The following is an 18373-nucleotide window of genomic DNA, read 5'->3' as shown; positions in this document are numbered from 1 at the left end:
TTGAAATAACTCGAGACGAGCCATTCGAGACCAACTTGAATGGACCTATCTGGATGATACAAATTTGGCTGCAATGGTATTTTCCAGAATTTCGGGTTGCTAATCTGGAGTTCCCAGAGGGTGTGGCTCCTGCCCGAATCCTGGCTGAAGCTGCCCCTGTAAACCATTATACCTTTGCCTGTTTTTACTTTTTCAGAGTCTGCAGGACTCGATCAGACTTGGAATGGGGTGCGTCAGTCTTGAGGAGATATCCTTGGTTCTCTGACCAAGCCTTCCAAGATGCCCCTGGTGAGGATGCTACCCCCTTTTGCAGGGAAAAATTTATCAGCTGCATTCAACCGAGAGACTTGGCCTGGGGGGTTCGGGGCAATAGATATGATCTAGGCTTGGAAGTGTACCATCCTAACTTCTGCAGCAGGCAGTTAGGATTTAGGCAAGCCATACCTGTCCCATTCTTTGACTCTGTCCATTGTGGCACCTCATTCCGGTTACAAACTCCACCTGAAATGACATTCCGAGCCGCCAGACGCAGCCTGGATGTAATGAGTCAAGCAGCCCGAAATTCCGTTGTTCTTAATTTTGAATGTACCTCGCTGTTTTCCTCTTGGTGGGAGGACAAATGGACTAAAAAGTATGGAGGAGATTTGAAGGTGAATCACGATCGTATCTTCAACCAGCTTTCTCTTAAATCATATCCTGGCTCAGGCGAGCTTGCAAATTGGAAGGAGATGATTCAGGAAAAAAACCAGTCACTTCTGATAGGTACTTCTCTTTCCATCTGATTCTGTTTCTCCTCTGATGTCCATCTTCCCTTACTTTTGTTTGATTCTGCAGCTCCAGTGGATATTGAATCTGAAGCCATTGAATCAGAGAATGACTCCGCTGATGCTGCAGTTCTTCATGGTGCTGCCGCGGAGGCTGAGAAACGAGAAGCCGGGGAGGGGACGGACATCTCAGAATCCATTGGGGATTCAGGGACTGAAGGAACACCCAAGGCAATCACTAAAGCCCTCAAGCGAAAGAAAGTGGTCATGGCTAAAGATTCCGACCCTGATCCTGCACCTCTTCCGACAACCACAAGACCAATTCTCACTCGAAAGAGTAAGCGGGTAAGGATTACTATTCCTCCTAAATCAGGAGTCCCATCTGCTTCAGTTCCTAAGGCAGGCAGAAAGAAGCAACAATCTTCAAGTGAGTTTCTCTCTTCTTTTTTTTTTATATCAAACTGCTACCTTTCCCCTTTATCTAATTGTTCCTTTTATCGATCAGCAGGACCTCAAGCATCTAAAAGGCCAATCCTTGCTTCTAAGGAGGAACCACTACGGGCTGCTATGCTTAAAAAGGCTGAAGAATTGCGAAACACCGCCCTTCGCGAACTCGAGGTATAGCTGATATTATTGTATACTTTCTTACTTTCATACAACCCTGAATTGATTACTCTGATCAGGCTGCGAGAAATGAAATGCTCTCATCGCCCGAGGCTTCTCCACAACCTGCCCGAGAGAAAAATCTTTCCCCCTCCCAGACCAATCCTGCTGAGGTACTTTCTCTCCTACCTTTCTACTTTTTGGCTAACTCTCCAATTTTATGGATCTAATGGCTAAGGTCTTTTCTTTCCTCCTGTTTTTGTTTTCCTAGGCTGGTGCATCTGCCTCTCTGCCTAGTCATGGACCTTCTCTGAGATCTATGACTTCTTCTACTGCTTTGGATGCAACCCCTTCCTCTCAATTTGATCCGTCCACAGGAGTTATATTGCACTTCGTGGATGAGGATGATCCCTTGGTAAGTTATTATTTTCTCATTGAAATTCTGCACATTGCCACCCAATTAACTCATTTTTATGTTTCCTGCAGCCATCTCCAGTATATGAGCCACCTCCCTCACTAGTGGTCTCGGATAAGGAACCCATAGTTCCTGAGATCCCTGTAACTTCAGATGCAGCAATTTCGCAGGCGCTTGCTCGCCCGATAGTTGATGAACCTTCTTCTCCTCCCCAAGATTAGACTCAGGTACTGGAATATTTTCTTCTTGCTTCTTCCTCTAGTGACCTTTTTGCTGACAGTTACTGCTTTCTTTGGATATATCCAGGATGCAGGCACAGGTTCAGGCGCAGCTCTTTCCCCTCCTGCTGGCGGTGAAGAATCTTCACCCCAACCAAGAGTTAGTACATTCTCTGGTGAAACTCCGGGGCTGAGTCAGGTAAATTTCTTCTCTCCAGAACCTCTTTTTGCTTCAACCTGTATTCAGATTATCTTGACCGAGTCTTTTGGTTTTTGTAGCAAGCTTCAAAAGAAACTTCCCCTCCTCCATTGGCTCGTAAATCAAAGCGCTCCCATCCTCATTCATCTTCTGGAGGTATTGGTACTTCCCCCTCTGGAGTTGAGCAGACTAAACAGGCAGAGATTGCCCCCTCAATAGGCATTGTCTCATCCGAGGGAACAATCACGCCGGGCCCTCCTCCTTTCCTATCCTCTGATCCTACCAAGTTGCCCAAAATCTTGGAAGCACTCGGGCGACTTAAGATGCGGTTGAAATCTTCAACGCAACCTTCAGCAACCTTCATGTCCTCGGAGCAACAGTGAATCTTTCAGGCATGGGCAAAGAAAGAATTCACAGCATCATTTAGTCTCAAGGCTCTTTGTGATCTTGAGAAGGTCATAACTGAATTTTTCAAAACCGGTCGTTTGTCCAAGCCTCAGCACGATTCTTTTCTCTCTTTCTTCGAGAATCTGAGGGCTCTGAGGGAACAATACCAGAGAGCGGATAGACAGGCTAACCGGGCAAAATGCTTTATGGAGAAAGAATCAAACTCTTCTACCCAAGTTAACCGACTGATGGAAGAAAGCATGCAGACTAAAGAAAGGGTTAAAGTGGTTTCCTCTGAAATCCAGAAGCTGGAAGAGCAACTGGTTGCCCTTAAAGAAGAACAAGCCACTCTTCTGGACACCATTGAACACCAAGTCGAAGGGGTAGAGAAAGCAACTTCGGAATTAGAGCAAGCCAAGTCCCAACTTGTAAACCACCATATTGTCTTGGCCGAACCCAATAGGATTTTTACCATCATGCAAACATATCATTCTAGAATAATCACTCTATGTGAAGATGTAAAGTTTTTAGGATAGAATGATTTGTAACTCCTTTTTGTATTAGAATGAACATGTAATTTGCTTCTTGCTCTACCATATCTGAATTGACTTTGGGCAACTCTTTGCCCCCTCTGTCTGCGCACTTTTCTCCTCCATCTTCCCTGTTGACAACCTTATAATCTGCCCCTGGTCCTCCGGTCTCCTCATGGCACCTCTTTGCAGCCAATACCCCCGGCTCCTTAAAAATGAGGTTGATCATATTGATAGGAGCCTCTGGAAAAGAGTTAGTGTCCACCATCATACTGGCTTGGGGTGAGTCAAGCAATAACTTCCCCTTCACTATAAGATCTTATACCCAATCTCTAAATTGGACACAATTAACTATAGAATGGTTGAAGGTATAATGCAGCTTGCAATACTTTTTCCCCCTGAGTTCCTCGGGCTTGGGCATCTTTTTGGCACTGTCGGGCAAAATTACTCTCGCCCGCACCAACTCTTCATAAATCTCCGGTTCCTTGGTTAAATCGAACGAATAGCTCTGATACTTTGGGGGTTTCATGGGGACGAAACCATCATCATTCATCACGATCTTCTGATCCTTGACAGGTTGGACTAATCCTTTGATCGTCAATGGTTTGAAGGGTGTGGTCATCTCAGCAGCACATACATCTATATTTTCTTCCTTATGACCATCCTCGTGTTCGGGCCTGGTTTCTCCCACCTCCACATGGTGAATAGTAGCTTTGCTTTTGTAGAAATGAGGGACTTTGGAAGTGTGCTTCACTTGCTGTTCCTCTTGCAACAACCTCTCGTACTTCGTGGCAACAATCATGAGTTCTTGCAGCTCATTAAAATGTGCATCATAAAACCTTTTTCTCAAATGTAATTTTAAAGCCCTTTAAGCAATGGATATGAGCTGTGCTTGATTGACAGGGAATTGGCATCTCATCTTTGTCCTCCTGAACCTCATCATGAAGTCTTCCGTGGACTCATGATCGTATTGTTTTACCTCCACTAGATCATTGATGGTCAATTCTGGCTCTATTCTGTAGAACTGTTCATGGAAAGCCATCTCCATTTGCCCCCAGTTGGCAATAAAGTTGGAGGGTAATAGAGAATATCATTGAGATGCCAGTCCTGCCAATGAATTTCCAAACAACCTCAATTTGTAGTTTGGATTGTCTTCATACGCCATACAATGATTGGAGAATTTGAAAATATGGTCTCTAGAAGACACACTGCTGTCTTCACCTGTGAAGGTAGGGAATGCGGGCATCTTAAAGTTGAGAGGGAATGGATTTAGCTCGTCGATATATTCAGGATACGGCTTCTGGTAAGTAATCCTGAATACTGGGCGAGCCCGCGGCTGGGCGTTTTGAGTCACCGTTCTTCTTAACTCAGCCAATTCCTCCCTTAGTTGCTGAGTGGCTAAATTTTCATTATGACCGAGGATAGCCGATTCAATCTTCGGGCTCCGTTCATTGCCCGCATTTGCTTCTCTTCTTGGTTCGGGCTTCCTCCAGTTAGATCCTCCACCTCTATTGACCATCGGGGGTTGCCTATAGGGTGGAGGTTTATCTGAAGTAGTAGTGGTAGCAGTAGTGGTAGTTTCCTTTCCACTAGTTTCTCCCATCATACCTGGCATTCCGTACCTCATCTTTTCTTGTTCGTTCTGCCCCTTATTATTAAATGATAATAATGGGAAACTGGGAAACTCTTTCTCCGGAATCGACTCCATCACTGGTTGACTTCCTTCAGGAATTACCTTTTTCTTTCCCCTGTCTCCTGCTTCTTCTAGTAGTGGGAATAAGGGAATGATTGGGTCATCTCTCATGAAATCCCGGCTCATTCCACTCCCTTGAGCACCCTTTGGAGTAGAGAACTCCAAATCAAGCCTTCTCCGTAGATTCCCTGTGAGCATACAGAGTCTGCTTACTTCTCCCTTTGTTTCCAAGAAGATCCTTTCCATGCTCTTTAACACTTGGATCATTGTAGCTTGTAGCTCTTCATTGCTTCCCTTTCCTTGTGATCTTTCAAATGCAGTTGGGCTATCTGAAACCACCTGTCCGGACGGGGAAGAAGGATTTTCTGATTGTTCTGCCATTTGGAGAGGACCTTCCTTTGGATTCTTTTCACCAAGTTTATGGTTCTTCTTTTTGGACATGCAAGATCTGGAAGTCTAGATCCCACCGGGCGTGCCAAAACTATGTTCGTGGCAGGAATTCCCGTCTGGGATGTTTCCTGGCCGACGAGCACACAGCTCCCCTGGAGGTTCGGCGCCGGTTGAGGGCTGCTGTCGGGCTTCTGCTTTCCTGTCGGGCTTTGTCGGGCAAGTCTCGTTGGGAAAGACTCTTCGGGCAAGGCTGAAAGAGAAGGACAACGTTAACTTTGAGAGGTGCCTTTGTGGGGCCTTAGGTGTAGGCCTTGAGGCTCACAATCAAGGTTAACATTTTAGTGCTCAGGCGTGCCACTGCCATCTTCAGCATGGCAGATGTCGAATGGATGTCAAGTTTTAGTTGTCAATATGCATATGCCCGAGAAACCGTGTTAGATATAACAGGTGCCTTTGTGGGGCCTTAGGTGTAGGCCTTGAGGCTTCCTGTCAAACTAAACCAGTACTTGAGCATATTATATTTGGTCTTTATGGTTATCGGGGTCTTATAACTATTATATTTCTGATTATCCGAGTCTGAGAGGTAGAGCGAACCCAAATAGGTGCCTTTGTGGGGCCTTAGGTGTAGGCCTTGAGGCTTCCCATTAAAGTCCATTCTTATACTCAAACCATCTAGACCGCAGAATAGAATGAATCCAGATAAGTGCCTTTGTGGGGCCTTAGGTGTAGGCCTTGAGGCTTCCTGTCAAACTAAACCAGTACTTGAGCATATTATATTTGGTCTTTATGGTTGTCGGGGTCTTATAACTATTATATTTCTGATTATCCGAGTCTGAGAGGTAGAGCAAACCCAAATAGGTGCCTTTGTGGGGCCTTAGGTGTAGGCCTTGAGGCTTCCCATTAGAGTCCGTTCTTATACTCAAACCATCTAGACCGCAGAATAGAATGAATCCAGATAAGTGCCTTTGTGGGGCCTTAGGTGTAGGCCTTGAGGCTTCCTATAAGAATCCATTCCATACTTAAGCGTTCTATGATAATCATGATATAATATAAATAAAACCAAGAGGTAGGTCGATTACTTGCGCCCCAAGTAACTTCGGACTTCTCGTTTATCAAGGATTGTCGTGGATGGGTTAAGTCCACATAAAGTTCTTTTTTATGCCTTGAGGCCAAGGACTTTTAAACTAATCAGATTTACATGCCTGAGGGCTTAGGACTTGGATCTGATTTAAACACTGAAGATATATTTAAATCGGATCCAAGTATTGAGAAAGCTTTGTCATCGTGATTTTGCTAGAAACAACTTGCATATAACTGGAAATATACAACATATTGCTAGACTTTAAAGAAAGAGAAGACAAAGACAGAGCAAAGCAGGTCGGGCAAGATTAAACCTTATCAATTAAGGCCGATCGTCTTGCAGGTCCCTATCTTTGTAGTTCTGTCAAGGTCTGAAAGCTTAGAGGGGGAGAGGGGAAAGGAGAATACAAAAGGTGAATCGATACTACAACAAGTTCGAACAAGGTAGCAAAGCTATTACAAAGGTTGGGAGAAAAGATTATCCCGCGGGGGATGAAGGCTTGGACTGACTACAGCTTCGTTTTGAAAGGCAAATCTGGCTTTTTGAGCAGAGTTTGTGCTTTTATTTGTTTGATTGAGTGTCCTTATTCCTGTCTTCTCTTCTTCCTTTTATAGACGACTCGGTTTGGCTCCTGTAGCGACAGCTTTGCCCGAATGCGGTCTGAGGGTGATGACTCATCAGTTTTATTACATGTAATGCCACCATAAAGTACTTTATGGGTTGTGCAGTCTGATCAGTCTACACCACTTGGTCCTTGGGTAGGTAGGCAGGTGGCCCTTATGAATTGTATCAAGTCAGAAAAGACCCTTTCCTGCTTTCCCAAGTTTCGGCCGGGCCTTCATCTTCTATTCCTCCAGGCCTCCTTTTGGGCCGACTCCATCCTTGGGCCAAAAATTAAGTTTTAATCCAAACACTTAGTGTCGGTTTTAACCGACGCTACATGAATCACAAAAAGTGTGTCAGAAGTTAGTGTCGGTTAAGATCGACACCAACATTTATTTAAACCGACGCCATATTTTTAATAAAATACCAATTCCCTCCACCTTCTTCCCAAATATAAACGGAGGAACCGAATTGAGCACATACGGTGTCATCCTCCTCCTCCGTCTGTTCGGCAAGATTCGGAAAAAGAGAGAATTTTTATGTGGAGGGCGAAGCACGAAATGGACAGCCAAGAAACGACTAAAACGTCGTCGTCCAATGTCACACCCCAAAACTTGAGGTGTGAGATTAAGTAAAATAAATAGAACAAAGTGGTCGTTTAAGGATGCAAAACAAATCTCATCTTAAGATTATGTTGACGAAAATTTAAATCCCCCAATTTCCATAAAGTTAAACTACAAAAGTCAATTTAAAGAAATAGAGTTAAAGATCTCATGGTAAAACAAACTACAAAAGCGACCTGAACCGTAAAATTCACCAAAAATAGCTCGTTCAACCAAAATGCGTGAAAATTTCCAGATCCAAAGTAGACCCATGAAACTAAGTTGTGTCAAAATTTCATTGATTTTCGAGTTTGGGAAGTATCGGAAAATGTTAAAACTAAAACAGGCATGCTGCTGTTTTCCTGTAAGAACAATTTCAGCAGCTCCAAATTACTTTGCAAATAAAACTACCTATATTCCAAAGAACAAAAATCTGAATTTTTGCAACATACCACTTAGGTAATAGATACACACCCACAATTTTAAACATAACCAAGTTCATAGTGGTTCTTCAAGAGCCATTCATAAAACCTTACAGATTAAAATAAGTTCACAAAAGACCTTTAGGGCTTCTAAAAAGAAAACATTTTCAGGCTATTTGAGGAAAATGTACATGAGCAAAACTATACAAGCCAAAAGACGAGTAGTTATATATACATGTTTTTCTTAGCCCAGGTAAGTAGAATCTCCAACCCACCGAGGTCGACATCATTTTAGTCGACTACACCACAAAAGGATCATTTACAAACAAAAACTAACTATACAAACACTTTGGCAGCTCACCCAAAAGAAGTGTACGCCTGGACTCCCGTCAACTAACCCACACTAGAGCTGCCACTTGAAAATTAGCTAGTCGACTCTACACACCTAAAAGGACATGTGTAGAAAAACTGGGTGAGCATAAAATGCCCAGTAGGGGTAAGTCCGTAGTCATTTAAAATCTCTAGTGCATGCCGAAAGTAATAAAAGTGATTCAAAACAGTTTATTTTCACCACCACGTAATCCAACAATTTGAAATATGCTTAGAAATTTATGGAAAGTAACATATGACAGAAAAACCAAAGGTTTCGAAGCATCAGCAGCTTGATAACAATGGTACAACACACAAGTTCCAAAATCACTTCTTTTGTCATAAGGATAACAAAGTCATTATCATTTAAAGAATCACTAGCACACCAAATCACAAAGATCTTCTTTTATCCCAAACAAGTGACAAGCAAATTGGAAAGAACCGTAATATACCTGGCCAATACACATATCACATGTATTTACCACTTTCGTAACTCATTCTCACAGCCCCCACACATGGAGCTTTCCCCAGGGAACCTTGGGTCATTGTGCCCATAATCAAACAACTTCACGGGTCATTGTGCCCATTCATACATTTCTCAACATTCTCAACTGCACAGGTATTACACTACTTTCCATCTACTTTCACAATTTGAACATTCGTATTAAGATGCTTCAGTATTTGGTATTGAGTAAAATAAGAGGCATGCACATCAAAACAAAATCTTGAAAAATCATTTCAATCACTTTAAACTCACCAAAGTTGAAGTAACGGAATTCGAATCATTAAGATCAAACCATAGTGAAATATTTTCTCCACTTCTTTCACATAATCGAAAAAGAAAACATTTTAAGTAAGCTTCAAAAAAATGTTCAAATGCCACCAATCCTTGATCAAGTTAAAATGAAAAACCAAAATATTTTATTTTTGATTAAAACTCCCCTACCTCAACACAATTTCTTGATATTCAACTTCCAGGGTGTTCGTCGACTTGTGTCGTCCCCTTGTCCTTCTCTTCCTTATCTATAAACAAGAAAAATCATCACACACCACTTATACAAATATCTAACAACATACCCTAATTCAAGGTTAATTGGGGACTTAAATCAAACACTTGGTGCTCAACTCTAAAACTATAACATGAACTATGATACCTTCATGTTCTTTTACTCCCACCCAAACTAATTCATGGGTTAACAAACAAAAAAAATCAAATAGATCCCAAAGGTAAGAAATAGATATCTTAAATGGAGACAAAGGAAAGATCCTCACTTGTTCTAATCTTCACAAGCGAAGAAAACTAAACTCCTCTTCCTTAAATTTCCTTTTTGACAAGTGAATAGCTAAAAGGGGTAAACCCCTTTCATTACTTTCGGCTGGAGGGAAGGCAGGAAGGGAAAGTAGGGATTTCTAGAACGCATCCTTTTTTTTTATATCCCAAACGTCAACTTTACCTTCTTCTTTTTTTCTTTATATATATATATATATATATATATATATATATATATATATATCTTTTTTGTTTTTTTTAATGGCCAAAGGCCAATTGATCTAACCTCAAATAAGGCAAATCAATTTTTGCTAACAAAGACCACAAGTGATTCACTCTTAATCCCCATTAAAAATTTTCAGGATATTACATCCAAGGTATGAATAGAATCCTCGATCCAATATTTTCACCCTCGTCAATATCTCATTTGATTTTTGTTCGTTGCCGGTGAAATTTTAAAATCTTGGTCTATTTGGTTGCCGAGAAAACGACGGAAAATGAAAGAAATTGAGAAGAAAATAAAAGGGTTTTTTTTTCATTTATATTAGTAATTTGGGAGCTGAAAGAACATAAATTTAAACTGATTCCAGCTCAATGTGATTGCATTTCCAGATTAGTTTGTGCTTGAATTTTCTTTTCATCAGAACCCATATGGAAAAATTTTCGAAATCGAGCTCGAAAAGGCTCTGCATGTCATTGGGAATTGCTCATCGGAATTGGGTTTCTGAGTTTTTTAAGAATAATTAACTGAGGATTTAGTGCTAATTGACCCAATTCACATTAATTGTTTAATGTCAGTAAAATGTTAAAATCTAGCAAAGATAGAATCATGGAACTTTTGTTAAGAGGGATGGATTATCATATAAGCTTAGATCTTAAATTTTGAAACTTTTTCGAAGCATACGCGTAATTTATGTGTTAAATGTGCTTCTTCAAATTACTGGTAAGCGATGAGCAATCTGTTGTTGTTTTTACTGCATAAATGTTGTTGAAAGAGTATAGTTCAGAGAGTCAGCGAGATTCTCTTTCTCCTTCTGCATCTTCGCGTCAGTAGACATCATCGTCTTCGTCGTCGCGGAGCTACAATCAGCAGAGCAATGGAGCAGCAAAGCAATCAGAAGACTGCCCAACAACAAGACGAACTCGAAGAAATGCGGCATAGCCATGTCCCCGTCGAACAACTTCAAGTGAACCCATTTCGACTTCACACTCATTTTGAGCAAGTCAGCGGGTTCCCCATGCGGGTTCTTCTTCAATCTGCTTCCGATGGGGTTTTCTTGTTTAGATTCTTTGTTCCCTTCAAAATTTAAGAAATGGGTTTTCATTTTCTATGAAATTAGGTTCGAATTTCTGTGAATTGTTGTTAAAGATTCTATATTTCATATGGGTTTTGCGATTTACTGTGAATTATTGTTGCGTTTTGTTCTTTACCCACTATGAGAAAACCTAGCCAGCAATAGACCTGGTTTTGGCTACCAATTTCATATGGGTTAGGTCATTTTGGTTATTATTAATTAAAAACGGAAATTTTTTTTTTATTATTAATATATTTGGTGTCGCTTATGAACGACAGTAGCTTAATTATTTTATTTATCTAGATGGTAGGTAATGTCGGTGTCGGTTACAACGACAAGAGCTTGACTATTTTATTTATTTAAGTTAGGTGATGTCGGTTTGAACCGACAGTAAGTGTGATATTTTAATTGTTTATTTGTTACTTAATGTCGGTTTGGACCGCCATTATATCAGATTTCCATGTCGCTTTTAAGCGACGTAAGAACCGATGTTGCTTTTAAGCGACGTTGTTGTTCTTTTTTATTTTATATTACTTTCCTTCTTGGTGGCAGATTAAGGGAGATAAGCGATGTCAATACCCTTTTGTGACGGTAGTATTGGCGTCGCTTCCACTATCTAACATTGCACAATTTAATGTCGGATTTTTACCAAAAATTCGACAATAAGTGGTGTTTTTTGTTGGTTTTATAGCGCCAGTGATATCCCTTTTTAGTAGTGTCAAAGGGGAGATCCATTTAGAGAACTTTGCTAGGCTTTAAGGATTTGTACTTTTCTTTCAATGTATTTTCTATCCATGTTCTTGAGAATATTTTGTTTTATGATTGTTAGTAACTAATTTCTTTTGCTAGGGCGAGGCTACGAGCCTTAGCAAGAATATGTAGTTTCTTTTCAATTTACTTATGATATTATGCATACATGTTTTGAATTATTAATCACCGTGTTTGAAACTATCTAATTGTCTTGATGATTGGCCACCATTAGGATATTTAGAAAAGTAGTTTGATACAATTTTGGCAGAGGGCTATCCTTGAATTTGACTAAGGCTTCTTGTGGTTAATATGTGTAACTTCACTTAGGATGGACACCATTTCTTAAAAGTTGCATGGTTTTTCAAAAGGTTTTTACAAAGTTTAATGAGTCTCTCATGTTTACATTCGATCTAGACACCACGTACAGGTTGCATGTTTGATATATGCTCTATGTTGAGGGTCCAAGTAGGCATACTTTAGGAAAACCTAACATTCAAAATATGTATCTATAAGTCATAAGTAATTAGTAAAACTACATAGAATTGTTAAGATGACGGTGGAACCTTAGTACTTTTACAATTTAATTCTAAAAAACAATTTTCTTTTAATTTGGTTTCCTTAAATTTGCTTTCTTACCAATTTATTAAATTGTTTTTATTAAAATCGTTTTTAATAATTTAAATTCCAAAATCAACTGTTTCTAAACTTTGTTTTAAATAGTTAATTAAGAATTAGTTTAAATACAAATTATTCATTCAATTCCTATGGAGAACGACTTTCTTGAGTTGCTATACTATGATAACCTTGTACTATTGCAAATATTTTTGTGTTTTTATCCCTACTTTTGTAGGTGGTAAAAATCCTATCAGTACTCACTCTATATGTACGGAGTATTGCAAATTTTGTGTCGGTAAGTGAATACTAACAAGTAGTAATAGAAACTATGAATTATCAAAGTTAGCATATGGAAGCTAACCATTTCATCATCATTGCCATCTTAATCATGCATCGCCGTCATCATCATGTTCTTCTTCTTCCTCTTTCCCCAATGTCTTTGCTACTTGTGGTCTTTTTGGTTTTTGATCACTTTGGAATAACCCATTAGAAGAAATATTTAACTTGATCAGCTGGCAGTCCTCAACAATCAAAGTGTGTTAGGGTGGAACTTTGACAATGCAATTTCCTGTGCAAAAGCCTTGCAGAGTTGGTAGATCAGAAAGTTCAAGATGTTGCAAGCAACTGAAAGTGTTGATGCACAAAATCGATCGATCTTGGAACAACGTAAAATTCGACCGCAAATCACACACACACACAAGAACACACAGATATATCGTGGTTCACCCCAAGTTGCGGCTACGTTCTTGGAACAACGTAAAATTCGATCGCAAATCACACACACACACACACACACACAAGAACACACAGATATATCGTGGTTCACCCCAAGTTGCGGCTACGTTCACATTGGTGTCAATCTGGTTTCACTATATAAAATGAGAGTTACATTATTGTTTCTAAGGTGAGGACAAAGTGAGCAGACCATCCATGTGAACAAGGATCTTACGGTTGAGAATGGACGAGCTCACGAGTAGAATCGAGTTATTGTGACTGGTGCATTTAATTTATAATTTTTTTATTCAGTTGGGATGTTTTGTCTGGGGGAGGGAAACAGGGAGCAAGCGGGAAAGAGGGGTTGGCTGTTGCACGCATTGAAAATGGAAAGAAAGGGGAAGGGAGGCAGAGAGAGGGAGCTGGAGTTTGGAACAAATTTGAGGTAGATTAAAGCTGGGTTGCGGCTGCGACGCGGTAATCCCATAACTTTAATTTTTTTTTTGTTCAGTGCATGTGTTTTTAATGGCGAATGATGGGTAGATTAGGGTTGTCTCTGCCGCAAAAGAGGGTCAGAGAGAGGGAAGTGTTGAAGGGTGTGTGTGCACGCTTGATTTGTTACAGATTGCACCTATGCTTGGTTTGGAGTTGACACAGTTGGTTCATCCACAACCTCAAAAGAAACCCAAATTGTGAAGGATGGTCTTTGAATAATTGTAGAACCTATGCTATAATCCATTTCCATTCTAGTGTGGTTTTTTTTTTTAAATATGGGATTTGAAACCATAATGGTGGGTGGTTATCAGTGGATTTAGTTGAAATCGTGAAAATAGATTTTAGATATATAAGTGTAAAAATTGTGATGGCTTGTGATAAGTTGTGTTTAGGGATGGGAACTTGAAACCGAAAATCAAAACCGAAACACGAACCAAATTAGATCGCACCGAACAATTTGGTTTTGCGGTTTTGAAACAGTTGCGATTTTGAAATTGAACCGAAGTGAGAGAGACGGTTTGGTTTCGGTTTTAGCTTTTGAAAACCGCACCGAAACCGAAACCGCACTTCAAATTAGATGTCATGTTTTAATTGGTTGTTTGTTAGAGTCCATACATTTAGTATGAACTTAACTACACTAGAATGTCATCCATTTCCACTCTATTCAACAGAATATCAAATTATCACTCATTAGTCTCTCTCTCTCAAAACTCATCATGACTCATCTAATCTCTTCGACAACCTCAGTGTTCTTGTTGCTCGCATCCCTCTCGGTCTCAGCAGAAACTCTGAAACTAGAAAGCTGATTCTTTATTGAGAGAGAGAGAGAGAGAGAGAGAGAGAGAGAGAGAGAGAGAGAGAGTGAGTGAGTGAGTGAGTGAGGGAAAGAGCAAGTACCAGTTGGAACTTGGAAGAGAACAACTACAACGAATTATGTATCAATTCCAGTTGGAACTTGAATTAATATTTGAAGGAGAGGAAAGATTCACACTATCAAGTATAATCTTAGCTTTCAAAATGTTGAATTTCAAACTGTTGGAATATGCACGCACCAAAAGGTTGAATTTCACACTGTTCCTCTTTCTTAAAAATTCACAGCTTAGTATAATCTTAGCTTTTGATTCATTTTGTATCAGTATAATAGCTTAGTATAATCTTAAAAAAAAAAAAAGTTATTCTTCTTACTTTTTTTTTTGAAAAAACAAAGGTTGTTCTTTGTTGATCACATTCATGTGAAGTAGCTTCAGTTAATGAGCATTTCGTATTTTGTTTTAGTCAAGATTTGAATAATCCAACAAGTATAGTGGGATTGCCCACTCTTCTATGAGTGAATCCTCTGAGAAGCCAGAGGATGAGGCAATACAAATTGATGTATTTTGTGGAAAATGAGACCGTCTTATGTGTAGCTAGGTGTAAATTTTAAATTGTACATTTTTTTCTCAAAAACCGAACCAAAACCGTTTGAAACCGCATTGAATCGAGCCAAACAATTTAGTTTCCTTTCGGTTTTGGCTTCAAAACCGCAGTGAACCGAATTGCAAAAAGTTTTAGTTTCGGTTGCAGCTTCACTCAAAACCTCACCTCACCGAACTATGCCCACCCCTAGTTGTGTTGTATTTGTGTAACTTTATTGTAGGTAGACATTGAAACATAATTCGATTGGGGGGGGGGGTGAGTTAGAATAGAAGAATTATTGTCGAAAGACAGGATGTAGATGCATGGGATGAATTAGGTGCATGGAGGGTTGAATTTGGTACCAAGAGTAGACAAAGAGTTGAAACCCAAATTGAGAATGGAGTTTGAATAGTTAGATGAAGGGTATACCTTTTGCAACAATTATGCAGTTGCAACGGGGTTTGGGATTTGGGAGCATAGTAGTAGAAAGTCCATTGATGGTGAATGTTAGTTAAGAAAAGAATTTGTTTGTTGCAAACAAGGGAAGAAGATGGAGGATGGTAATCCCAAACCTAATAAGAAAGGAAAAAAAAAAGGGAGATGCTAGAACTGTGTGCAAGGAAAAACTTGTCCTGAATAGGGGCAGTGGTTGTGAAAAGTTTGTTGTAACGGTTTTCAATGAAGGACACAACCACCCTATGTCAAGTGTGTCACACTTATTTAGATCACACCGCTGAATTTCGGAGGCAAAGAAGGCGATGATCGAAAAATGCAAGGAGGCCAATATTTCCATAAGTAAACAAGTGGTTTTGTTGGAGATGCAAAGTGGAGGAACTGGAAATATTGGTTGCACCCCAAGGTTATGTATAACGCGGAACACCAATTGCGAGCTCATCTAATCAGCCATGATGCCGAAATGTTGAAGGAGCACTTTGAGGATGAAAAAGAGACAGACGATTCATTTTATTTCAAGATGGAGATTGACGAAGGCAGAACACTTGAGAATTTATCTTTTGGGTAGATGCTAAGTCACGATGTGGTTACGGTGTTTTTGGTGATGTCATTGTGTTTGACACCACTTTCAACAAAAGTGTGTACGGATGATGTTTGCTCCTTCATTAGAAGTTAATAACCACAGTCAAACGACGATATTGGGTTGTGCATTCTTGAAAAACAAAAAAACCAAGAGCTTTGAGTGGTTTTTTTAAGAAATGCTTAAGATGTTGGATTTATCCAATATAAATCAACCTTTAAGTAGTCTACTACATGTAATAGGAATGTAATATTAGAGAACAATGTTGATTGTGGTTTGATATCTTAAAGATATCAATCCTATATAAGGTGTCTTATATTGGAAATATGATTGATGAAATCCTTAATTGAATATGATTATGACACTAACTTGGAGGCTAAGAAAGTAAGTTTAGGTTTCCTTTATGGATGGAAACCCTAGCTTTTAGCCTATAAACACTGGTCCCTATAAGCCCTAGACAACACAACATAATGCTTCCCATAGAGTAGTTGTATTTGGCTAGGTGTTTGTCGAAGATCTTGGGGTTGCCGCAGTCTTCATCCTTCCACTTTCGACTTGCATGGTTGCCACGGAATCAGGTCAGCCAATCCTTCATTTGTGTTTTAATTGTATAATCATATAAGGCAAACATTTGATATTAGAGCTATTGGTTAGACAATTAAAACATATTAAGAAAAGTTGATTTTAGAGACTGAAAGCAAACAATTTAATCAGTAATTTATATTTGGATTGTAAATGTTGAAAGTCTACTAATCACATTGTGTCGCTGATGTTCTTAAATTTTTGTGAGCATGTTATATTTGTTTTGACCTTACATTGGAAAATTGAAGAAAGGTCCCTCCACTCCACGAGCAGAACAAAGTCATCAACAAAAACAATATGGTTTGTCTCATTGAATTCAATCTTCATGATGGTCTATGATATTGTACTTGGTTGGTGTATATATATTTAGTTGAATCCCTGAAAGCTTAAATTAATTATATAATATACATGCATAGGGATGTATACTGCAGGGCATATACATACATTGAATATCATGCTTTAGTCAAGTATGTCATAAATATGGATCCTATGTTTATGTTTTATATGTTTTGGCAACATTTGTCAAAATTGGCATATGATTTACGTGTTTGACTAAGATCTTCCTATCGCACTCATTAACGGATTCCATCTATGTGTCTGGGGAAGAAGAGTCATCTGATGAAATAACATCCACCTGCTCATCCCAGGGAGCTGCCCTCTTCATAGTATGTGGACTGTAAACCTGCATACAACATCACTGACTCAGCATTCTCATGGATTACAAAATTAAAGAGCTAGCTAAAATAAAATAAAACGCGAAAAAGTTAAGCTCCTAAAAGAACCATCAGTTAATTTCTGCAGCACACACCACCCACCATAAAGCATCATTTCGATAAATAAGCTACACGGAAGGTTTGTAGAGATAACTACAGATTCCGGTGGCATTTGAAACATAACCATCATATCATCGGGTTTTTTCGCTAATCTTCAAATACAAAGAGTAAAAAACAATGGTGTTCCGATGAAACTAGATGCATAACAATACCTGCTGCTAAATTCAAAATCATGGCTGCCCACGGGGTAAAAACAACTGTCCCAAAACTTTCCTATTCCTAATTCCCAAAGGCAAGAACCAAAACCTAAACAGATAAATTAGGACATGATTTATGGATAAAAGGTATGCAATAAATTGGCAGAGTTTAAAGCTAATCTAATATGGACTACCAAAATCATGAACTATCAATTTTCTATCTTTTCAATTTCTACAGAGCACCCTGTTCGTCTAGAGGAATTTCCGATGGGGATGTTTCCTGGCCGACGAGCACACATCTCCCTAAGAGGTTGGCACCGATTGATATTGTCTGTCGGGCTTCTGCTTATTGGCGGGCTGTAAGAGAATGACAAAGTTAATTCTGAAAGGTGCCTTTGTGGGGCCTTAGGTGTAAGCCTTGAGGCTCACAATCAAAATTAACTTGAGGTGTTCAGGTGTGCCACTGCCATCTTTAGCATGACAGATGTAAAAATGATGTTTAGTTTAATTGTATATGCCCGAGAGACCAAGTTAGCTATGAAATGTGCCTTTGTAAGGCCTTAGGTGTAGGCCTTGAGGCTCGCAATCAAAATTAACCAAGTATTCGAACATATAGTGATTGTTTCATTGTTGCAGAAGTATTACAACTGTTATATTTTAATCACCCGAGCCCGAAGAGCAGAACGAACCCAAATAGGTGCCTTTGTAGGGCCTTAGGTATAGGCCTTGAGGCTTCCCATCAGAATTAATTCTATACTCAAGCGTTATGTGGCAATCATAATATAACAAAAGTAAAACTAAGAAATAGGCTGATTACTTGCGCCCCAAGTAACTTCGGACTTCTTGTTATCAAGGATTGTCGTGGATAGGTTAAGTCCACATAAAGTTCTTTTTTATGCCTTGAGACCAAGGACTTTTGATTGATAAATCTTATATGCCCGAAAGGTTAGAACTTAGATCTGGTCAAGCTATGAGTGC

General features: G+C 39.6%; 1 protein-coding gene, 1 long non-coding RNA gene and 1 pseudogene across 2 annotated transcripts; all 3 read left to right on the top strand.

Annotated features, from left to right (window-relative positions):
• Positions 1–227: 227 nt before the first annotated feature.
• Positions 228–1597, top strand: LOC126595291 (uncharacterized). The gene is made up of 3 exons (XM_050261633.1): positions 228–1191; positions 1273–1382; positions 1448–1597. The coding sequence occupies exons 1-3, from the start codon at positions 1032–1034 to the stop codon at positions 1595–1597; spliced, it is 420 nt and encodes a 139-aa protein (XP_050117590.1). The 5' UTR covers positions 228–1031.
• On the top strand, positions 1522–2433 carry LOC126596492 (uncharacterized; annotated as a pseudogene).
• Positions 2434–5144: 2711 nt separating this feature from the next.
• On the top strand, positions 5145–18132 carry LOC126596494 (uncharacterized). Its single transcript, XR_007613976.1, has 3 exons — positions 5145–5821; positions 6078–6178; positions 18113–18132. It is a non-coding gene; the product is annotated as an uncharacterized LOC126596494 (long non-coding RNA).
• Positions 18133–18373: the final 241 nt, after the last annotated feature.

The sequence above is a fragment of the Malus sylvestris genome, chromosome 13, assembly GCF_916048215.2.
Source record: "Malus sylvestris chromosome 13, drMalSylv7.2, whole genome shotgun sequence".
In the NCBI taxonomy this organism is placed as follows: domain Eukaryota; kingdom Viridiplantae; phylum Streptophyta; class Magnoliopsida; order Rosales; family Rosaceae; genus Malus; species Malus sylvestris.
Note: the sequence above shows the minus strand (reverse complement) of the source record. Positions and strands in the feature narration are given on the sequence as shown.